This window comes from Gadus macrocephalus, chromosome 2 (genome assembly GCF_031168955.1).
Source record: "Gadus macrocephalus chromosome 2, ASM3116895v1".
In the NCBI taxonomy this organism is placed as follows: Eukaryota; Metazoa; Chordata; class Actinopteri; order Gadiformes; family Gadidae; genus Gadus; species Gadus macrocephalus.
The window spans coordinates 4,912,674-4,930,430 of NC_082383.1; the positions used below are offsets into that span (position 1 = coordinate 4,912,674).

General features: G+C 49.0%; 1 protein-coding gene across 4 annotated transcripts; it reads right to left on the minus strand.

Annotated features, from left to right (window-relative positions):
* Positions 1 to 94: 94 nt before the first annotated feature.
* triobpb (TRIO and F-actin binding protein b) lies at positions 95 to 13,476 on the minus strand. Of its 4 annotated transcripts, XM_060077197.1 has the most exons (13): positions 8,867 to 9,056; positions 8,183 to 8,249; positions 7,580 to 7,636; positions 7,044 to 7,112; positions 6,823 to 6,912; positions 6,213 to 6,322; positions 5,340 to 5,760; positions 3,695 to 3,965; positions 3,404 to 3,515; positions 2,892 to 3,051; positions 1,813 to 1,920; positions 1,334 to 1,420; positions 95 to 1,200 (listed from the first exon to the last, which is right to left on the minus strand). In XM_060077197.1, exons 1-13 carry the CDS (start codon positions 9,016 to 9,018, stop codon positions 1,039 to 1,041), a joined length of 1,866 nt encoding a protein of 621 aa, XP_059933180.1. In that variant the 5' UTR covers positions 9,019 to 9,056; the 3' UTR covers positions 95 to 1,038. The 4 variants fall into 4 exon arrangements, 3 of the variants coding, with proteins under 3 accessions (XP_059933180.1, XP_059933189.1, XP_059933196.1); XM_060077206.1 differs by lacking the exons at positions 8,183 to 8,249; positions 8,867 to 9,056 and adding an exon at positions 9,094 to 9,408; XM_060077213.1 differs by lacking the exon at positions 8,183 to 8,249 and having other exon boundaries at positions 8,867 to 8,963.
* Between the last annotated feature and the right edge of the window lie 4,281 nt (positions 13,477 to 17,757).

Genomic DNA, 17,757 nt, shown 5'->3' on the forward strand with positions numbered 1-17,757 from the left:
TATACAACACACAAAAAAGTCGCGTCAACGTTCAAGGTTTAACTGGTGTTCACGTCTAATAAAACTCTAACATTTTTCTATTAATGTAGCACCGTTATAACATTTGTGACAAAGTGCTTTATTTGATGAAAAATAAATGGTGGCTGAGAGACGGTCACGGCAGAATTTTTTAAGAACGAGTAATTTATTGATTACAAAAATGCAGATGATTTACAATTAGTCACTGCTCTACAGTATATTAAACATCAAAATATGGTCACAATACAGGTAGCTAGGTATCTAATCGGATCACAAATGACACGATCCTCATTGGCTCATTGAGCACTCACTAATGCTCTGTTGACGACTACTTTAGTCCCAGATCTCGACTTCCGAACTCATCCCATTTCCTGTTGTCTCCCAGTGTCACCACTGCGACCAGTTTAGAAGCAATCCTTGTTACGGGTCAGATGCATGCTATTTTCCAGCTGGGAAACGGGAAGCCTGACTGTACTGAAGATACCAGCTGAGCTGACAGCAGTGGTCACTGGTCATACATTACATGCGGTAGTCATTCCTGTTGACACACGAACCGGTTGGAACATTTAAACAACACAATGCCGAAAGAGAGGTTTTAAAACCAATTATATAAAATAAAAATAATAAGGAAGTTCATTCTAATCATTTAGACAGGATACAAATAATTCTCTCCTCAAAGGAAATATTCCAGTTTTCGACTTACTTTTCACCCACAAAAGTAAAAATAATAAACAAAAAGAAAATTAAAAAAAGTGCAAATTCATACATGGAAGACAGCCCAGGCTCAGGGGTCAAGGGTCGTGGACATCTCTCCCAGGCTGAATGAGAAGGCACTAGTGTCTGACTCTCTGTGGCCCGTCTGGATGTCTGTGGCTCCTGACTCTTTGGTTCTCAGGGGCCCCAGACAGCCAGGGGTCCAATTAGCCACCCTGGCTTTCTGGATACCTGACTTTCTGGGGCCCCTGTGACTTTCTGGGGCCCCATGGCTGTCTGCGGGCCCAGGGAGCTGGAGGGCCCCCCTCAGTGCTCCAGGCTGTTGCCCAGCACCTGACCCTCCTGCAGGGCTGCTAGGGCCAGCCTCAGGTGCTCCTTGAGGGACTGGACCTCCCGCAGGCTCCGCCCCCGCATGCTGCTCAACTCCGCCTCCAGCTCCCTGCGGCGCTCCGAGGCCAACCGCTTCTCCTGGAAGAGCGTGTCAAAGGTCGCACTTTAGTGACGTAGAAGATCAATGAGACACACACACACACACACACACACACACACACACACACACACACACACACACACACACACACACACACACACACACACACACCGTGTTGAGGGCCTGCAGCTCGTTGCGCAGACAGCCGATCTCCTGGTGGAGGTACTCCACCTCCTTCTCCTTGACCTGGACGAGGACCTGAAGGAGAACCAGCACAGAACCACCGGTTTGACGCTGACATTAATGCTCAGCTAAAAGTTAACCTGCTGTCTGACAGCTTTGGTTAATCTTCCTAGTTACATGGTTATAGTAATGATAAGAGTTATGGTTTGTTCTGGTTGCCCAGTCTATCCCTCCCGAAGCATTGGTGTTGAACAATATTCTGGCTGAATCCTCGTGATCCTGAGCTAAGCAGTGTTTCGTAAGCCTGTTAATTTCAAAGCCAAACCAGAATTCTGCCGTTAAATCGGTTTTGTACAGCTAAATGTGGGCGTTTTCCAGGTCTTCATTTAGAATACATTCAAGATCATGCTGGCGTTTAACACGCCAACATCGGAACCCGGACAGGTCTGTTAAGGTTGAACTCTTACCTCCAGTTCACAGGAATTTGTGGATTTGTTAACGACTCCCCCTGAACCGTGACCAGCGACCACGGACCGCGAGCGGCCTACCGCCTCCACCAGGCGAGCCTTGAGGTCCTGCCCGACAGAAGGAGACATTAAAACCCAATTTGCAAGGTGCTTGTTTGGAACAGGCCGATTGCTTGTCCTCCCGTATTGCTTCTTGCAGCTATCTCGAGCGTCACACTCGACATAGTGTAGGACATACAGAGAATCTAATAGTAATATAGTAATATAACGGTAGTATATCCAGCATTCAGGTACAGGGACCACGTGAGCTGCAGACGATGGGCCGCTGCTTGTGTTGGCCCATTGCCAACCTAGTTGAAGACATCCTCGGTCCGCAGGGCCCAGAAGCCCCGCCCACTGGACAGGGGCCCGCTGGTGGTTTGTTTTGGTTAATAATAATATTAAATATCGAACGTGTCGTGTGTCCAAATAAGGCGACACTGCAGTAAACCTGTACCGTACGAACATATCCTTGAGAATCTCACTTGCTCGAGTCTACCTCTCCAGGTCCTGTCCAACTCTCCAGGTCTACCTCACCTGTTCGAGTCTACCTGGCTTGCTCTAGTCTATCTCGGCTGTTCTAGTCTACCTCACCTGCTCCAGTCTACCTGGCCTGCTTTAGTCTATCTCATCTGTTCTCGTCTCCCCTGCCCATTCTGCCGGCGATTTGAGTTCGCCCTGCAGAAGGGTCTGGAGAAGAGCAATACATTTATTTCTGCTTCCGATACGTTTTTGCTGGAGCCAATCACCAAGCTGGCTTTTCCCCCTGGCTCGCTATTGGCTGATGTAACACAATGACGACAGGGAAGCGACGGCAAGCAGCCAATCGCGTATAGAGTCATTTGAACTAGGTTCGAACTTGTGCTGAAGAAAATTACGGCAGCCTCCCCCAGACCAACGTGCAATCTACGATTGAGCTTGGTCTGGCAGTAGCCAGGCTACTAGTCTACCTCCGCTGTTCTGGTCGACCTCACCTGTTCTGATCGACCTCACCTGTCCTACTCCACTTCCCTTATCCGACCAGGTCGAGTCAGACTCACCTCTTTCTCCTTCCGCAGCAGGTCCAGGTCTCTCTCCCGGCGGCTCAGCTCTCTCTCTCGGGCGGCGGCGTCCTGTTGGGCCCGGTTGAGCTCAAGACACTTGTGGGAGTAGCGCTCCGACAGACCCGACAGCTCCCGCTGCAGCGACTGGGTGTCCGCCCTGCGCCAGAGACAACCACGGCTAGTAGCACCTGTAGCATCAGCTGCCCAATGTCAAATCGTTTTTTCTCTCCAATGGCAATGGAATTGAAATAAGCGTTGTAGCTTTAATTATACATGATATAGCAGCAACGGCGTGCTATAGTCTTGCTTGAATGAGATGCACAGATAGTGTCTATTAGTTATTTTAGCAGACTCTAATTTATGTCATTAAGGAGCAGGGTTAATGGGGCATCTTGCACTAGGAGGATACTCGAAGCACTAGACTACTCTGCCCCCCCAAAATGGTCTCACAATCTCTTTTGGATTGTTGACATCCAATATAACACAATAATAATGAAAGATGAACGTACTGCAGCTGGTTCCGCAGGCCGACGGAGTCCCCCGTCCCCCCACACAGCCGGGTGGCCCGTTCCACCTCCCTCTCCAGCTGCTCCTTGTGAGCCTTCTTCAGCGCCTCCATCGCTAACAACAACAACAACAACAACAACACAATCAAACAGCAGGTAGTGCACAGAGAGATATTATGGGTTGAAGGAGGTTGTGATAAAGTTTGAATGAAGACTTTTAATAACACGTTGAACTCCCTCTCTGCCACTTCCTCCCCCCGTTATCCTCCCCCACTCCCCCGGCCCCTCCCTCACCGTGGGCGGTGGCCCGGGTCTCCTCCAGGAGCAGCCTCTCCTGCTCCTCCTGCGCCTCCCTGCACTGGCGCTCGTGTTGCCGCTGCACCTCCAGCAGGGCGTGGCGGTGAGCGCGCTCCAGCGCCGTCAGACTGCTCCGGCACGCCGCGTCCGGACCGCACACCTTGCCCGCGCATCCTCCCACCCCTTCGCCTCTCCCGCCTCCCCCTCCCCCCCCTCCTCCCCCTCCTCCTCCTCTCAGGGTCTCCAGTTGCTGCCTCAGTGACGCCACCTGATGGTCAAACCGAAATACACGCAGAGGTAAAGCGGAGCGCAGTACTACGGCAGTATTGAATACAGTACTATCAGGGTATTAAACAGTACTACACTAGCTCTAATGCAGCACTACCGTTGTATCAAATACAGTATTACTGAAGCATTAGATACAGTGCTACAGTAGCATTTAAAAGTACTACACTTGTTCTAATACAGCACTACTGTTGTATTAAATACAGTATTATAGAAGTATGAAATACACTACTCCTGTAGCGTTAAATACAGTTCTATTTTAGTATTAAATGCATCATTACTGTGGTAATAAATACAATACTACATTAGTTTAAAATAAGTACTACACTAGTCATAATACAGTATGTATTGGTTCTTAAATGTATTAGTAGAGGTAAAGCTTGACTCTTACTGTGGAATTACAAGCAGTATTAAATACAGTACTAGTTGTAGTTATTATACAGCAGTACTGTAGTATTACAGTTCCGCTGTACTTGTAATAAAGTAAAACCGTAGTATTAATTAGAGTCTGGCTGTAGTTATAATAAAGTACAACTGTAGTATTAAAAACAGCACAGCCCTAGTTATAAGTAGTACTAGAGGTATTACCTCAGCACTACTGTAGTAATAAATACAGTACTAGTCCTACTGTATTATTAGGTACAGTTATACTGTTAGAGCAAGGTATGTTTGTGCTCCAGTAGTTGTTAGAGGGGCAACACACAACACAGGGAGAGTAACACACCAAAGCACAGCAGACAGAAACGGCAGGCTCAGCAGCACTGCCACAAACACACCATGTGGCGGGGCTGTTTTGTGTGTCAAAGGTGTGTTATTGTTGACTTGTGTGGTTGCGGTGTTGGAGTGTAACGTGCTTGAAGCTGGTTTCACACCGCCGCGCGGCAACTCGCCGCCTCCATTGATTTCAATGAGGGAAGGGCGGCAGAGGGGAGGCGGTTACAAAAGCGGCTGTTGACCAGGAAGCGGTTGCCGCCAATGTGTACGCGCACCGATTTTTGCACTTTTCACACTCAGCTTTACCGCTCAGCTTTCCCCGTGTCGAAACTTTTGGCGGCGGTCAGCGGAAGCAGCCGCTTTTGAAAACGCCTGGCCCTTCACACCGCCGCGCCCAACCCTCCGGCGGGCATCAGGGCGGTGGCCGCGCGGCGGTGTGCAAGCACCTTTAGGAGGATGGATGTGCCGTGTTCTGGTCTAGGTTAGTTTGGGCCGTGCTGCTGAGGAACAGATGCATGCTAGAAGAGGTTCTCTTCTTGGAGGTTAAAAGGCAGAAGGTGTTCCTTCATCTCGGAGATGAAGGGTTAATTTGCATGTTAATTCCAGAAAGTATGCAAATTAGAAACTGCACTGCACGCACTACCTCCCTGTGCAGCGCCTCATTGGCCGGCTGGCCGCTGGACTGAGAGCTGATTGGCAGGGCCTTCATCTCCTTTAAAGGCAAGCGTTCAAACTCCTCCCACTTGTTCTCTATCTCCTCCTCCATTCGCTGCCAGCTGTCCGAGCCTGCCGGCCCCTTCCTGGACAGCAAGGCCTCCCATTGGCTGCTGGTGCTGTCTAGGTTCCTCCCCTCCTGCCAGTGGCTGTGCTCCCTGCCTTGGCCCTCCCCTGCCTCTCTCTGACTGGCTGGCAGCGAGGGGGCGGGGACCGGGAGGGGGGACAGCTCCACATGATTGGAGCGCCGCTGGGGGGGGGAGGAGGTGTTGGGACGTGTTGAGGTGCGCCGCGTGGACAGCAGAGGTGCACCATGGGAGTTCTCCTTATCACTGCTGCTGTCAGGAAGCCTGAGACGGGCCATAGTTGTTATTAATTATCTTTCCATTTAACGTTCAGATCTTCACATACACCGTCATTTCTATACGGTCTGTGTTTGACAGAGCTTGACTTCTTTAAAAGGTTTGAGTGTGATTAGCCGTTGGAAGCCATTTTGAAAATCGGCCTCTTCTGACATCACAAGTGGGTGTGTCCACCTAGTTGTATGACGAATAGATGAGCAACGTTTGCTACAGTCCACTGGGTAGGCTGGTAGACTGATCTATCCAGCATACATCTAGTTGGACACGCCAACTTGTTAAATCAGAAGAGGCAGGTTCTCATAACAGCTTGCAACGGCTAATCACACTCACACCTGGTGGTATAATATGTCACCTTTAAACTCTAGAAAGTCTATTCCTTTAATTTGACCAGGCATGTTGGCGGTCATATGACCAGAAAGGGCTGGGATCACTTGACTCACTGTGTGAGGTCAGGTGACCTGCTTGGTTGGACGCTCTTCCTCAGAACTTCAATCCAGTTCCTTCGGATCCCGGCCGTCATGGCTGACAGCGTGACCGTTCCTTCGCGGGTCTGAGGGCACAGAGGCACGATGGGGGATAATCAGTTAAAGTGCTCCCGCAGGTCATAATGTTGATACTATTTAATGTATAAATATCATAATCACAATATTTATTTAGGAGCTTTAGATAAATTTATAAAATGCTTACTTGAAACAAGTAAGTATATGTTATGCCATTCGTGAATGCTTTTATTCCAAACATCTAACAATCTCATATGAATATGAAAAATATGAATATGAATTGAGCTGCACTGGAAAAAGGAGAAGAATTTAAAGATGATATGAACAAAAGGGACACAGGAGTCTGAAAAGAGGAGGCTATAGGAGTTAGGGAGGATAAGTGTGAGACAATTACACAAGGAAGCTGAATTCAACTTAAAACAAAGACAGAAGATAATCTTCGATCCGCAGACTGAAGTGATCCAAACTGTGAGAACCTACAGGTGAGAAAGGTAAGAGAGGTAATACAGGGTTAGGGTGCTGAGAAAGGTAAGACAAGTGAGACGGGTACCTGAATCTGAAAGCCGTAGTTCTTCTCCACGTCGAACTCTGAGACCTTTAAGCAGGAGACGAGGTCGATCTCTCCATCCGGCTCGTCTTTCTGCAAGAAAAGATAACAGATTACATCACATTTTGAAATGTTACAGATTTACGTTAACAGATTAGAGATGACATTAAGAATAATATGATGTCATGAAGTGGTAGGGAGAAGATGGTCACTGTGATAGATACCTCTTCTGCTCCAGAGTCTCTGTAATATTTGAGACCGGCGTCGGTTAGAACAAACCAGTGCTTCTTCCACTGGAAGACAACAAACATAAAAAGTTCTAAAGAACTACAACCAAAGTGTTAAAGAACTACAACTACATAGTGTTAAAGAGCTACAACCACAGAGTTAAAGAACTACAACCATATAGAGATAATAAACTAGAACAGTGTTACAGTACTAGTGTAGTGTTAAACAACCCTACAGAGTAAAAGAGGTACATCTTGTCTTTATAATCATATTCACATATTTATTTTACGACTGTTTGAATGTTAGCAAAGCGCAATGGTAAGCAGGATAACCGGATGCCGTGTGTCTTTGTGCACGTTTGTCGAGAAGTGTGGGATCTGTTTACAGAGGAGGAAGTTGTGGTTTGTATGCGTGTATGTGTGTGTGAAGTGGGTATTGTGTGTGTGTGTGTGTGTTTGTGAAGTGGGTATGGTGTGTGTGGGTTTGTTTGTGGTGATGCTTATGAGAGACTGAGTGAGTGTGTGGATGTTACCTCTCCCAGGTCGTCCATCTTGGACATCCATCCCTTCTTGAAGTTCAACAGATCCGGCTGTGGGATCACAAGGTCGAAGGTTAACCCTTACATGGTCATGATTACATATTTACAACATCCTGTTTGGTACACGGGTACTTATAATTGAAGCACCTATTGTAATGGACAGATCTCTAGAATCAGATATACATGCTGGTTATAGTGTAAAGAGTTTGGATGACGAGTGAGACAGGAAACAAAAAACGTACTTCCGTGAAACAAGAACAGGACACTATTTATGCAAACCCGGAAAGGGTGGGTGGAAATACATTAACAGCTGCAGTGTATAGCAAACAAGAGTGTGTGTGTGTGTGTGTGTGTGTGTGTGTGTGTGTGTGTGTGTGTGTGTGTGTGTGTGTGTGTGTGTGTGTGTGTGTTACAACCTAACACTACAAGAGAACTATACCAACAGTACGAGAGATAACTACAACATAGTACTGCAACATAAAACTATCATAGAACTACAACCACACGATCATAGAACTACAACGACACTATCAGAGATCTATAAACAAACACTACCAGAGAACTACAATACAACACTACCAGGGGACTACAACACACCACTGCTTGTGTTGTAGTCTCTGAGGGAGACATTTCAGCCGAACGATGTTTGGAGTTTGGTTGACAGCTGCAGAGGGACAGAAATGCGCACACAAAACACATACACACACACACACACACACACACACACACACACACACACACACACACACACACACACACACACACACACACACACACACACACACACACACACACACACACACACACACACACACACACACACACACACACTAACCCTAACTTAAAAGCAACACTCCCAGAGATAACTACAACCGTTACCTTACACTACATGAGAACTACACCCCAACACTAGCAGAGATAACTACAGTACTCCCAGAGAACTGCAACACAACACTACCAGAGAAATACAACAAAACACTACCAGAAAACTACCATCGAAGAGAACTATACAACCATTAAAAGAGAATTTGAGTGTGTTTTTGTATACAACAGTCGATTATAAAGATACGTTAACTAACCTGGAGGATTGACCTAACCAAACCAGTCGTACGACAACAGAAGAGCAGAGAATGAAAATACTTATTTCGGGGAATTAAGTTACATTGCGTTTCTGACAACCGCAGCGGCACACCCTCCGTTCTACGAACCACACGACGCAACAACTACACAACTCACCCGCCTACCCGCCTACAAGCCACACGACACAACTACACAACTCACCCTCCAGGAAAGCCACACGACACAACTCCAACCCGCTCATAAGGGGTGACCTCGCGGTTCGTTATAATGTAAACGATGCCACTTTGACGACGAACACACCGCGGCGTTTGCGCGTCGTCTGCTCGGACGGCTTCAAGCACGTTATGAGCCATGTGAGGAAATATCAACAATGTGGGCTTTGTTCGTGTCAAATTAATGTCTCACAGTGTTACCGATGTACAACTTACCGTCATGGTCATGTAATCCAGATGCAGTTTGAAACGAGAGAAAAAAAATTAAGTTATTTCATGCTGGGGAAAGGGCCTCGTCTCCCCAACTTCACCTAACAAATCCTCCGGGGTAAATCCTGCGGGCTGAGACCAGACCAGATTCCGTCCCGAGTAATCATTGGAATGAGGAGGATTCCAAAGCTTTCGGTTTTCCAGCCGGTCCAAAGTTGAACATGCCTTTTTTTTGTTGCAGATAAACGTCAGCTGAAAATCTCTCGGTTTCACAACTTTGTGACAAACGGATCACTTCCTGGGCGGACCGACTAGAGAACAACCGCAGGGAACGATCATATTTGCATAACTTAAAGTTCGACGATCGAATCCCCTTTGAAATAAATGGATAAAAAAATATATATATTGATAAGCTATAGAAAAATGTAATGCTAAAAACATAAATAAAATTGTACTGACCAGTTATGCCGCTAATAATCGGGAGTCTTTAATAACTCTTTCGAGATGTCAACATACATGTAGGCCTACTGACAGCGGCTTGCGGGTTGGTGATAGGCCTACATCAGCAAAGTATGAATAACTAATGTGAGTGTCTACATGATATTTACTGAATGTGTGACCTACAAGTATTTTGTTTTTTAATAACGATTTTATACACTTGATTGTACACATATCCGTTTTCCTTGGCCTAGTTTGGTTATTATTACCGTGTACAGTTCGACTATACAGTGTCATTATCATACAGAAAATAGCAAACAGACACACACACACACACACACACGCGCACACAACCTACACGCACACAACCCACACACACGATGAGGCATACCTGTGTCATTTCAGGTATGTGGGTGTTTCCGGTTCCCTCCTCCCCCGTAGGACCACACCCCTGGAATCAACAGCAGATTAAATCAATAATCAATACATTTATCTATATATTTTTTAAATATATTTATATTAAAAATAAATTGATATTCAGAACAAAAAAAGCTATGCAGAGTTTCACACACACACAAACACACAGACAGACACACAGACAGACAGGCAGACAGACAGACAGATAGACAGACAGACAGACAGACAGACAGACAGACAGACAGACAGACAGACAGACAGACAGACAGACAGACAGACAGACAGACAGACAGACAGACAGACAGACAGGTGGGTTGGTGGTGTAGAAGAAGATATATTGTAAGGCTTCCTGTGGGAAACTTTATTATGGCTGACTTCTATGGGTGACTTTTTTCTGACAGGTTACCATTAGCTTGTGTACCTATCTGACCAGGTTCCTATTGGATGGTGTTCCTTTCTGAACAGGTTCCTATTGGTTGGTGTACCTGTCTGACCAGGTTCCTATTGGCTGGTGTACATATCTGACCAGGTTCCTATTGGCTGGTGTACCTGTCTGAACAGAGAGGTGGGGGAGTGGGATCTGGAAAGGTTTCCCCAACCCAGCATCTCTCTGTGGTGGCTTCCGGGTTGGTCTCTCTCCCTGGACGGGTGTCTGCTCACAGAATGACTGAGGAGAATGCACAGGTAGAAGGGGATATGCAAACACAACAATCACATTTTTGCATGAACCGGACCAGTGAGGTAAAAAAAAAACTTGAAAAAGCAAGACTGCACAACACTGTATATTGCTCCAATTGTGTTATTTTTGAAACGTTGAAATTGGATGACCAGTTTGAGAATTAACAGGTACCATGTCTCAGGGTTCTAACTGCGTCTCTATGGTTTCTCTGGGTTCTTACCTGGCCGGTTTAAAAAGCTCCTGTCTCCCTCGCGGTGCCTGGTGGTTCTGGGGTTTCACTGCTTCCTCTCTCTGGTGGATCGTCCGGCCTCTCGGCACATCAGCCAACACCGCGTACTCCTCCCTACTCCTGCCTCCCGACTCCTCCCCGCTCCGACCCCCAGACTCCCAGGAGTCCATGGAGCTCTGCGAGGAGGTGTTCCTCTGCAGCTGGATCAGCGGCGGGGGGGAGGGGCTCTGTGTGCGGCGGAAGGGCCGATGGTTTTCAGGGGAGGGGCTTCGTTGTTCCTCCATGCCCCTCCTGCTGTCGGAGAACCGGTTGACGCTGGAACTCCTGGATGCTGGTCTACTGACTGACGAGGCGGTTCTACTGGTCTCCCTTGGCCCCTGGAAACCTTGCCTGCTTGTCTCCCTGGACTCCTGGAAACCTTGCCGGCTGGTCTCCCTGGTCACATGGAATCCCGCTGACCTACTGGTCTCGCGGGGCCCCTGAGAGCCCACCGTTCGACTGGCCTCATTTGATGGCTGGAAGCTTGTTGTTCTTCTGGTCTCTCTTGGTGCATGCAAGGTTGTTGTTCTACTGGTCTCTCTTGGTGCCTGAAACCTGGTTGTTCTACTGGTCTCTCTTTGAGCCTGGAAGCTTGTTGTATTACTGGTCTCTCTTGGTGCCTGGGCGATGGTTGTTCTACTGGTCTCTCTTGGTGCCTGGGCGATGGTTGTTCTACTGGTCTCTCTTTGAGCCTGGAAGCTTGTTGTATTACTGGTCTCTCTTGGTGCCTGGGAGATGGTTGTTCTACTGGTCTCTCTTTGAGCCTGGAAGCTTGGTGTATTACTGGTCTCTCTTGGTGCCTGGGAGATGGTTGGTCTACTGGTCTCTCTTGGTGCCTGGAAGCTGGTTGTTTTAATGGTCTCCCTTGGTGCGTGGAGGCTGGTTGTTTTACTGGTCTCTCTGTGCGCGAGAGAGCTTGCTGTCCTGCTTGGCGAGCAGGTTCGGCATGCAGACGAGCTATATGTTGAATCCCTCAGGGAGCGTGAGGAGCTGTTCCTCTCAGACATAACCGAGTCCTGGGTGGTTCTCCTCTGGAAGTGGCTGTTGCTCTCTGCTGTGGTGATTTTACTCAGGATGGAGTAGCCTGGCGATTCAGCGTTGGGGGTTCTGGAGGTGGAGGAGCCGAGGCGGTTGAGAGAGGTGACGGACTCTGTCTTCCGTAGCGAGGAAGCTACCGGAGGGTCATAGGTTCTTCTAGGGGGCGAGGAACTGCGTCCATTGCGACTCCGGGCAAAACCACCTGACTCAGACTTGAGGCCTTTGGTAGGACTATCGTAGGTCCGTCTCGGAGAGGTACGCCCAGAGTCGCTAAAGGGACCTTTAGGTTCTGCGTTCTTGGATAGGTACCGTCCCGGAGACTCGTGGCTCTTCCTTCCTGGAGAAGAACTTCGGCTCTCATTAACTCGACTCCTGCTATAACTGCTCGAAGCAGTCTTGTTCGACATCAAGTGGTTGTCCATTGTGTCATTGCTGCGTCTGGCCGATCGGGAGCTGCAATTGTCCTGTTCTAGATTGTTCTGTGTGTTCCTTGCGTCCGGGTTGCGTAGAAGAGCCTGGCTCTCGATGTCGTATCCCTCCCTGATGGGGGAACCGCAGCGACCTGGGTGACTTCTACTACTGAGGGATGTGACGGATCCAGACTTCCTGATTGGGCTGTGACTTGTTGAGCTGTAACTTTTCCTGGCCAGCAGAGAGCTGTCCACCTCACGGAAGCCACCGTGGTCTGGTCTTGGGGGCAAAGAGGAATAACTGTTACCCAGCTGCCTCTGGCCATTGGAGATGCTGCTCAGAGGTTCTGTTTTGCGAAATGAGGCAAGGCCAGATGTACTGTGGTCCTTCCTCAAAGGAGAAACGCTTCTGCCGTCCTGGACTCTGCCGCTCAACACACCATTTGTCTCACTCGATTTACGCAAGACGCTCTTAAAGTCTGAAACGGTAGTCCCTTGGGATTTGGCAGAACTAGCAAATGATTTGAAGTTCTTGGGCAGTGTTCCTGAACCGGTAGCTCTCCCAGATGGAGCCTGGGAGGGGCTCCTGGACCGTCTCTCTGGGCCACCGCCATCGAAGCTTCGTGTATTGAGGGAGAGGCTCCCCTCGCCACGCCCAAACGGTGATCGCCCTCGTGCTGGAGACGAAGAACGAGATTGGAGGGTGGAACCTAGTCTCGAGGCATCATGTCGTCCAGGCTGCTGATTGGATGAAGACTGGGGGGAGGAGAGGTTTCCTTTACCGTATGAGCTGCCCTGGCGTCTTTGGCTGGTTGAGGCCAGGGACTCTGCGATCTTAAAAGGCGTGGGACTCGGAGAGCGAGGGCCAACCAGGGCCTCGACCTCGACCGCAATCTCGTAGGGGTCAGGAGGCGGCGCGATCTGGTTCTTGTCCTGTTCCTCTTGGCTTAGTCTGTCAGGAGGTGCTGCCACGTGGCGGTTTCGGAAGGGGACGGTGTCTTTGGGCTCGATGTTCCGAGTGTTGAAGACCGGGTGTCCTCTCTCAAAATGGCGGAACGGAGCCGGTGGATTCTGGTCATGCAGCGAGCGGGACCCGGAAGCTCTTCCCATGGAGAAATAGCCGCTGTCTCTGCTCTCTCTTTCTCCTCTGATCCCTGAGAGCAAAGCATCAGCAGCTGAAAGCAAACGGGTATAGGGAACTCTAGATGTCAAAGATCAACTGCCAAGCACGGAGTTCCTGCCACGAGGCCAACTATATTGTATTACTGATAATTGCCCTGCAAAACCTCCACCGCTGGCACCTATCACACAGGTTAGCTGACTGGGTGTGTAAAGAACACCTTTGGGTGTAAGTGGATACTGATTGGTCAAACGCTGCAAGTCATGGCTGCACTAGTCCTAAAACTTGCTAGTTAGCAACTGATATCATTTTCAATTCAAAGGATGCTATTTGGGTCTCCAACCCTCTACTTGCTACCCTCCATACGTAAATGCTCTTAGTGCGGGGGAAAGGATATGAAAGTCAAAAGCCCAAAACAGTCAACAATGGAAGTGTGCAAGTTCATACTGCTGTACCAGCTTCAATTCAATTAACTGGGGTGTGGTAGTTTGCTGTACTGGGGGGGGGGGGGACTTTGGGGAGGGCAGGGATGAAGTACCTGGGGTTTTGCTGAAGGCATCCCTGGCTTGGGCTTCCCCCATCCATTCCCGGGGGTCAGGGCGGTGTGCGGGGCGGTCCAGGCGGGTCATAGCGGGCTGCTGGGGGAAATAGTCGTCGGTGTTGCTGCTGCTGAGCTCAGGGGAGTCGCTCTGATCAGCACAGCTAGGAGAAGAAGAGACGGAGAGGGAGGGAGAAGGACGTACACGTACACACAAACATTTATATATTTACATACATTCCGTCCGTCCGTCCGTCCGTCCTGAAACCTGTCTTTGGTGTTACCTGTCTGTCCATCCTCCTCCTCGTCTGTCCTGCCTGTTGGCCTACCTTTCAAAATGCCTTACCTGTCTTTCCTACTCTTTATCTGTGGTCATGCCTGTCTCTCCTTCAACTTGTCTGTCCTCCGACCTGCCAATTCTCAAACTTGTCTGTTGCACAACCTGTCTGTGGCCCTACCTGTCTGTCCTCCTATCTGTCTGTTGTACTAGTGCTACCGGTCTTTTGTCCTACCTGTCTGTGCTGCTGCTGTCGTAGTCGGTGTCGCAGGTGTACAGTCCACCGTCGGGGCTCAGAATGCACACGGAAGTCCTCCGGTAACCACGGCAACCCCCGCTGACATCACAGTAGATGCTCACCGCCGATTGGCTGTCAGAGTCGTCCTGATGAATTGAGACGACGGGACGGTCGGCATCACGTCAATCAAGAATTGTTTGGCATCACTGATACCATCTCACCGTAGCGACACTGTATCACTGTCGGCCCTCTTAAGCATCAGATTCTCAGCAAGCTATGCTAGTGCTAGCTAGCTATGCTAGTTAGCAAGGTACGTTTGCTAGGTAGTCAGCTAAGTCAGTTCAGAGCTTGTTCTTTGACTGCATAACCAAACACACACCCGGGACGACCAAGGAGGAGAAGATGAAGTTAGTGTTGCAAAGTCGGTCCACTGAGTTTGGAAAAACATTGACCGCCCCATCTCTCTCTTTCAATCTCCAAGTTTCTCTCTCTCTCTCTCTCTCTCTCTCTCTCTCTCTCTCTCTCTCTCTCTCTCAGATGCTGGGTCTCTCGGTCGATTAGGGTTACACACTGTAACTCAACTCTTGTTCTCATCATTAATTCATGATTCTTTTTTTAACCTGGCATTTATCTTGTTGCATGAATTTACATCTTAAAAATCATCCAAACAGTTTGACTCTACTTAGGGGGCTGTCCATCTCCTCAACACTTACGTACCCTTACCTGCGACTCAACTGACCCTACTGTGTTGGACAGCAGGTCCTGGTTGTCGGACTAATGTGATCTGGTGGAATAACCAAACTCAAAGATCAAACGTATGAGCAAACGTAACCCCATATTAGCCGAGCCAAGTTCACCAGTGGGGTTACCGCCCACCGTTGCAGGGTTTCCAGGCTCCCGTTTAAATGATAGCCGAGAAATAAGGATATAAAGGCTTCTGTGTTTTGTGGTAGTGTACGTAGACTTCCTTTACACCTTGACTCTATATACAACCAATCCCCAAAGAGCAGCACATGATCTGCCTTCATCAATCTGTAATGAGAGAGAGAGCTAGGCTACCACAGCTCTCTCTCTCTCTTTATCACTGCTTCTCTTTGTCTCTCTCTCCCTTTACAACATCCCCCCCCCCCTTTCTCTCCCTCACTCCAATGACCTTTTGACAGCAGGAAAGGTCATGTGACCCAGTGACTCAAAAGATACAGAACACAGTTCAACTTCATCAAAAACGTCCAACATTCGATACAAAACATATCGATTTTGAAGATATTGATATAGATACAGAATTTATAGATACAGAATATATCACACCTGATCAACCAAGTCACAATTATCTCAAATATAACAGCGGCTGTATCCCTGCCCAGTGACACACCACACAGCCCTCTCCTATTGGTCCTCATCACAGGTGTGTTTACCTGCCAAGGATGTACCTTCAGACGCAACCGGTCCACTTCCTCCTCGCGTCCCGCCTCCTTCCTGCCGCTCACGTCCCCCCCCCTCACCGTTGGTGACGCCTCCTCCTCGCCCGTCACTGTCCGCGTCTCAGGGCTCGCCCCGGATATGTTCCCTGTTCTGCTCCTGAACCCGGTGGCGCGCTCCGTCCCCGCGCCCGGCGTCGCCTCCTCCGTGTGCGTGACTGCACCGGCGTGCACTCGCTTCTGGCGGAGGCAGTCATGGCAACGGGACGGGTCGAAGACGTTGGGCTGGAACTCAGCGCAGGCGGGCTCTTCAGGAGGGAGGGGCATGGCGGGGCGGGAGCGGGGGGGGTGCTCATCTCACCACTCACGACAGGTAGGGGTTAGACAGTACAGGTCAGGTCATTAGGGAGCAGGTAGGGGTTAGACAGTACAGGTCAGGTCATTAGGGAGCAGGTAGGGGTTAGACAGTACAGGTCAGGTCATTAGGGAGCAGGTAGGGGTTAGAAAGTACAGGGACAGGTCATTAGGGAGCAGGTAGGGGTTAGACAGTACAGGTCAGGTCATTAGGGAGCAGGTAGGGGTTAGAAAGTACAGGGACAGGTCATTAGGGAGCAGGTAGGGGTTAGACAGTACAGGTCAGGTCATTAGGGAGCAGGTAGGGGTTAGAAAGTACAGGGACAGGTCATTAGGGAGCAGGTAGGGGTTAGACAGTACAGGTCAGGTCATTAGGGAGCAGGTAGGGGTTAGACAGTACAGGTCAGGTCATTAGGGAGCAGGTAGGGGTTAGACGGTACAGGTCAGGTCATTAGGGAGCAGGTAGGGGTTAGACGGTACAGGGACAGGTCAGGTCATTAGGGAGCAGGTAGGGGTTAGACAGTACAGAGACAGGTCTTTACAGAGCAGGTAGGGGTTAGACAGTACAGGGACAGGTCAGGTCATTAGGGAGCAGGTAGGGGTTAGACAGTACAGGGACAGGTCATTAGGGAGCAGGTAGGGGTTAGACAGTACAGGGACAGGTCAGGTCATTAGGGAGCAGGTAGGGGTTAGACAGTACAGAGACAGGTCTTTACAGAGCAGGTAGGGGTTAGACAGTACAGGGACAGGTCAGGTCATTAGGGAGCAGGTAGGGGTTAGACAGTACAGGGACAGGTCATTAGGGAGCAGGTAGGGATTAGACAGTACAGGGACAGGTCATTAGGGAGCAGGTAGGGGTTAGACAGTACAGGGACAGGTCATTAAGGAGCAGGTAGGGTTAGACAGTACAGGGACAGGTCATTAGGGAGCAGGTAGGGGTTAGACGGTACAGGGACAGGTCATTAGGGAGCAGGTAGGGGTTAGACAGTACAGAGACAGGTCATTAGGAGCAGGTAGGGGTTAGAGAGTACAGGGACAGATCATTAAGCAGCAGGTAGGGGTAAGACAGTATAGAGACTTGTCATTAAGTAGCAGGTAACTGTTAGACAGAACAGAGAAAGGTGATTAAGAAACTGGTAGGGGTTAGACAGTGCAGAGACAGGCCATTAAGGAGAAGGCAGAGATGAGACAGTACTGAGACAGGTCATTTAATAGCAGGTAGGTGTTACACATGATACCATTTGGGAGTCTAACCCCCTCCCATCACCCTTCCTGCCAGTAACATACGTGTTGCTGTGAAGGACCATGTTACTCTATTGGTGGACACTTTTATTTTTATAGCACTTAGTGTGCATCTCCTTGTATCCGGTCTGTCCAGTTATGTGTGTATGTTGTTGTTCATTGTGCCTGACATACAGTAAACAAGATAAACCACCATATACAGTGCATACACAGGCCCTCGAGCTCCGACAGAA

What these genes read in the sequence shown, in the direction of transcription:
- triobpb (XM_060077197.1), bottom strand. Translation starts at nt 9,018, where the DNA reads ATGGCTCATAACGTGCTTGAAGCCGTCCGAGCAGACGACGCGCAAACG. An exon ending in GGCCTGCGGAACCAGCTGCA is followed by an intron (nt 3,052 to 3,403) that starts GTACGTTCATCT and finishes TCTCTGGCGCAG; the next exon opens with GGCGGACACCCAGTCGCTGC. An exon ending in TGCTGCGGAAGGAGAAAGAG is followed by an intron (nt 1,921 to 2,891) that starts GTGAGTCTGACT and finishes TCTGTCGGGCAG; the next exon opens with GACCTCAAGGCTCGCCTGGT.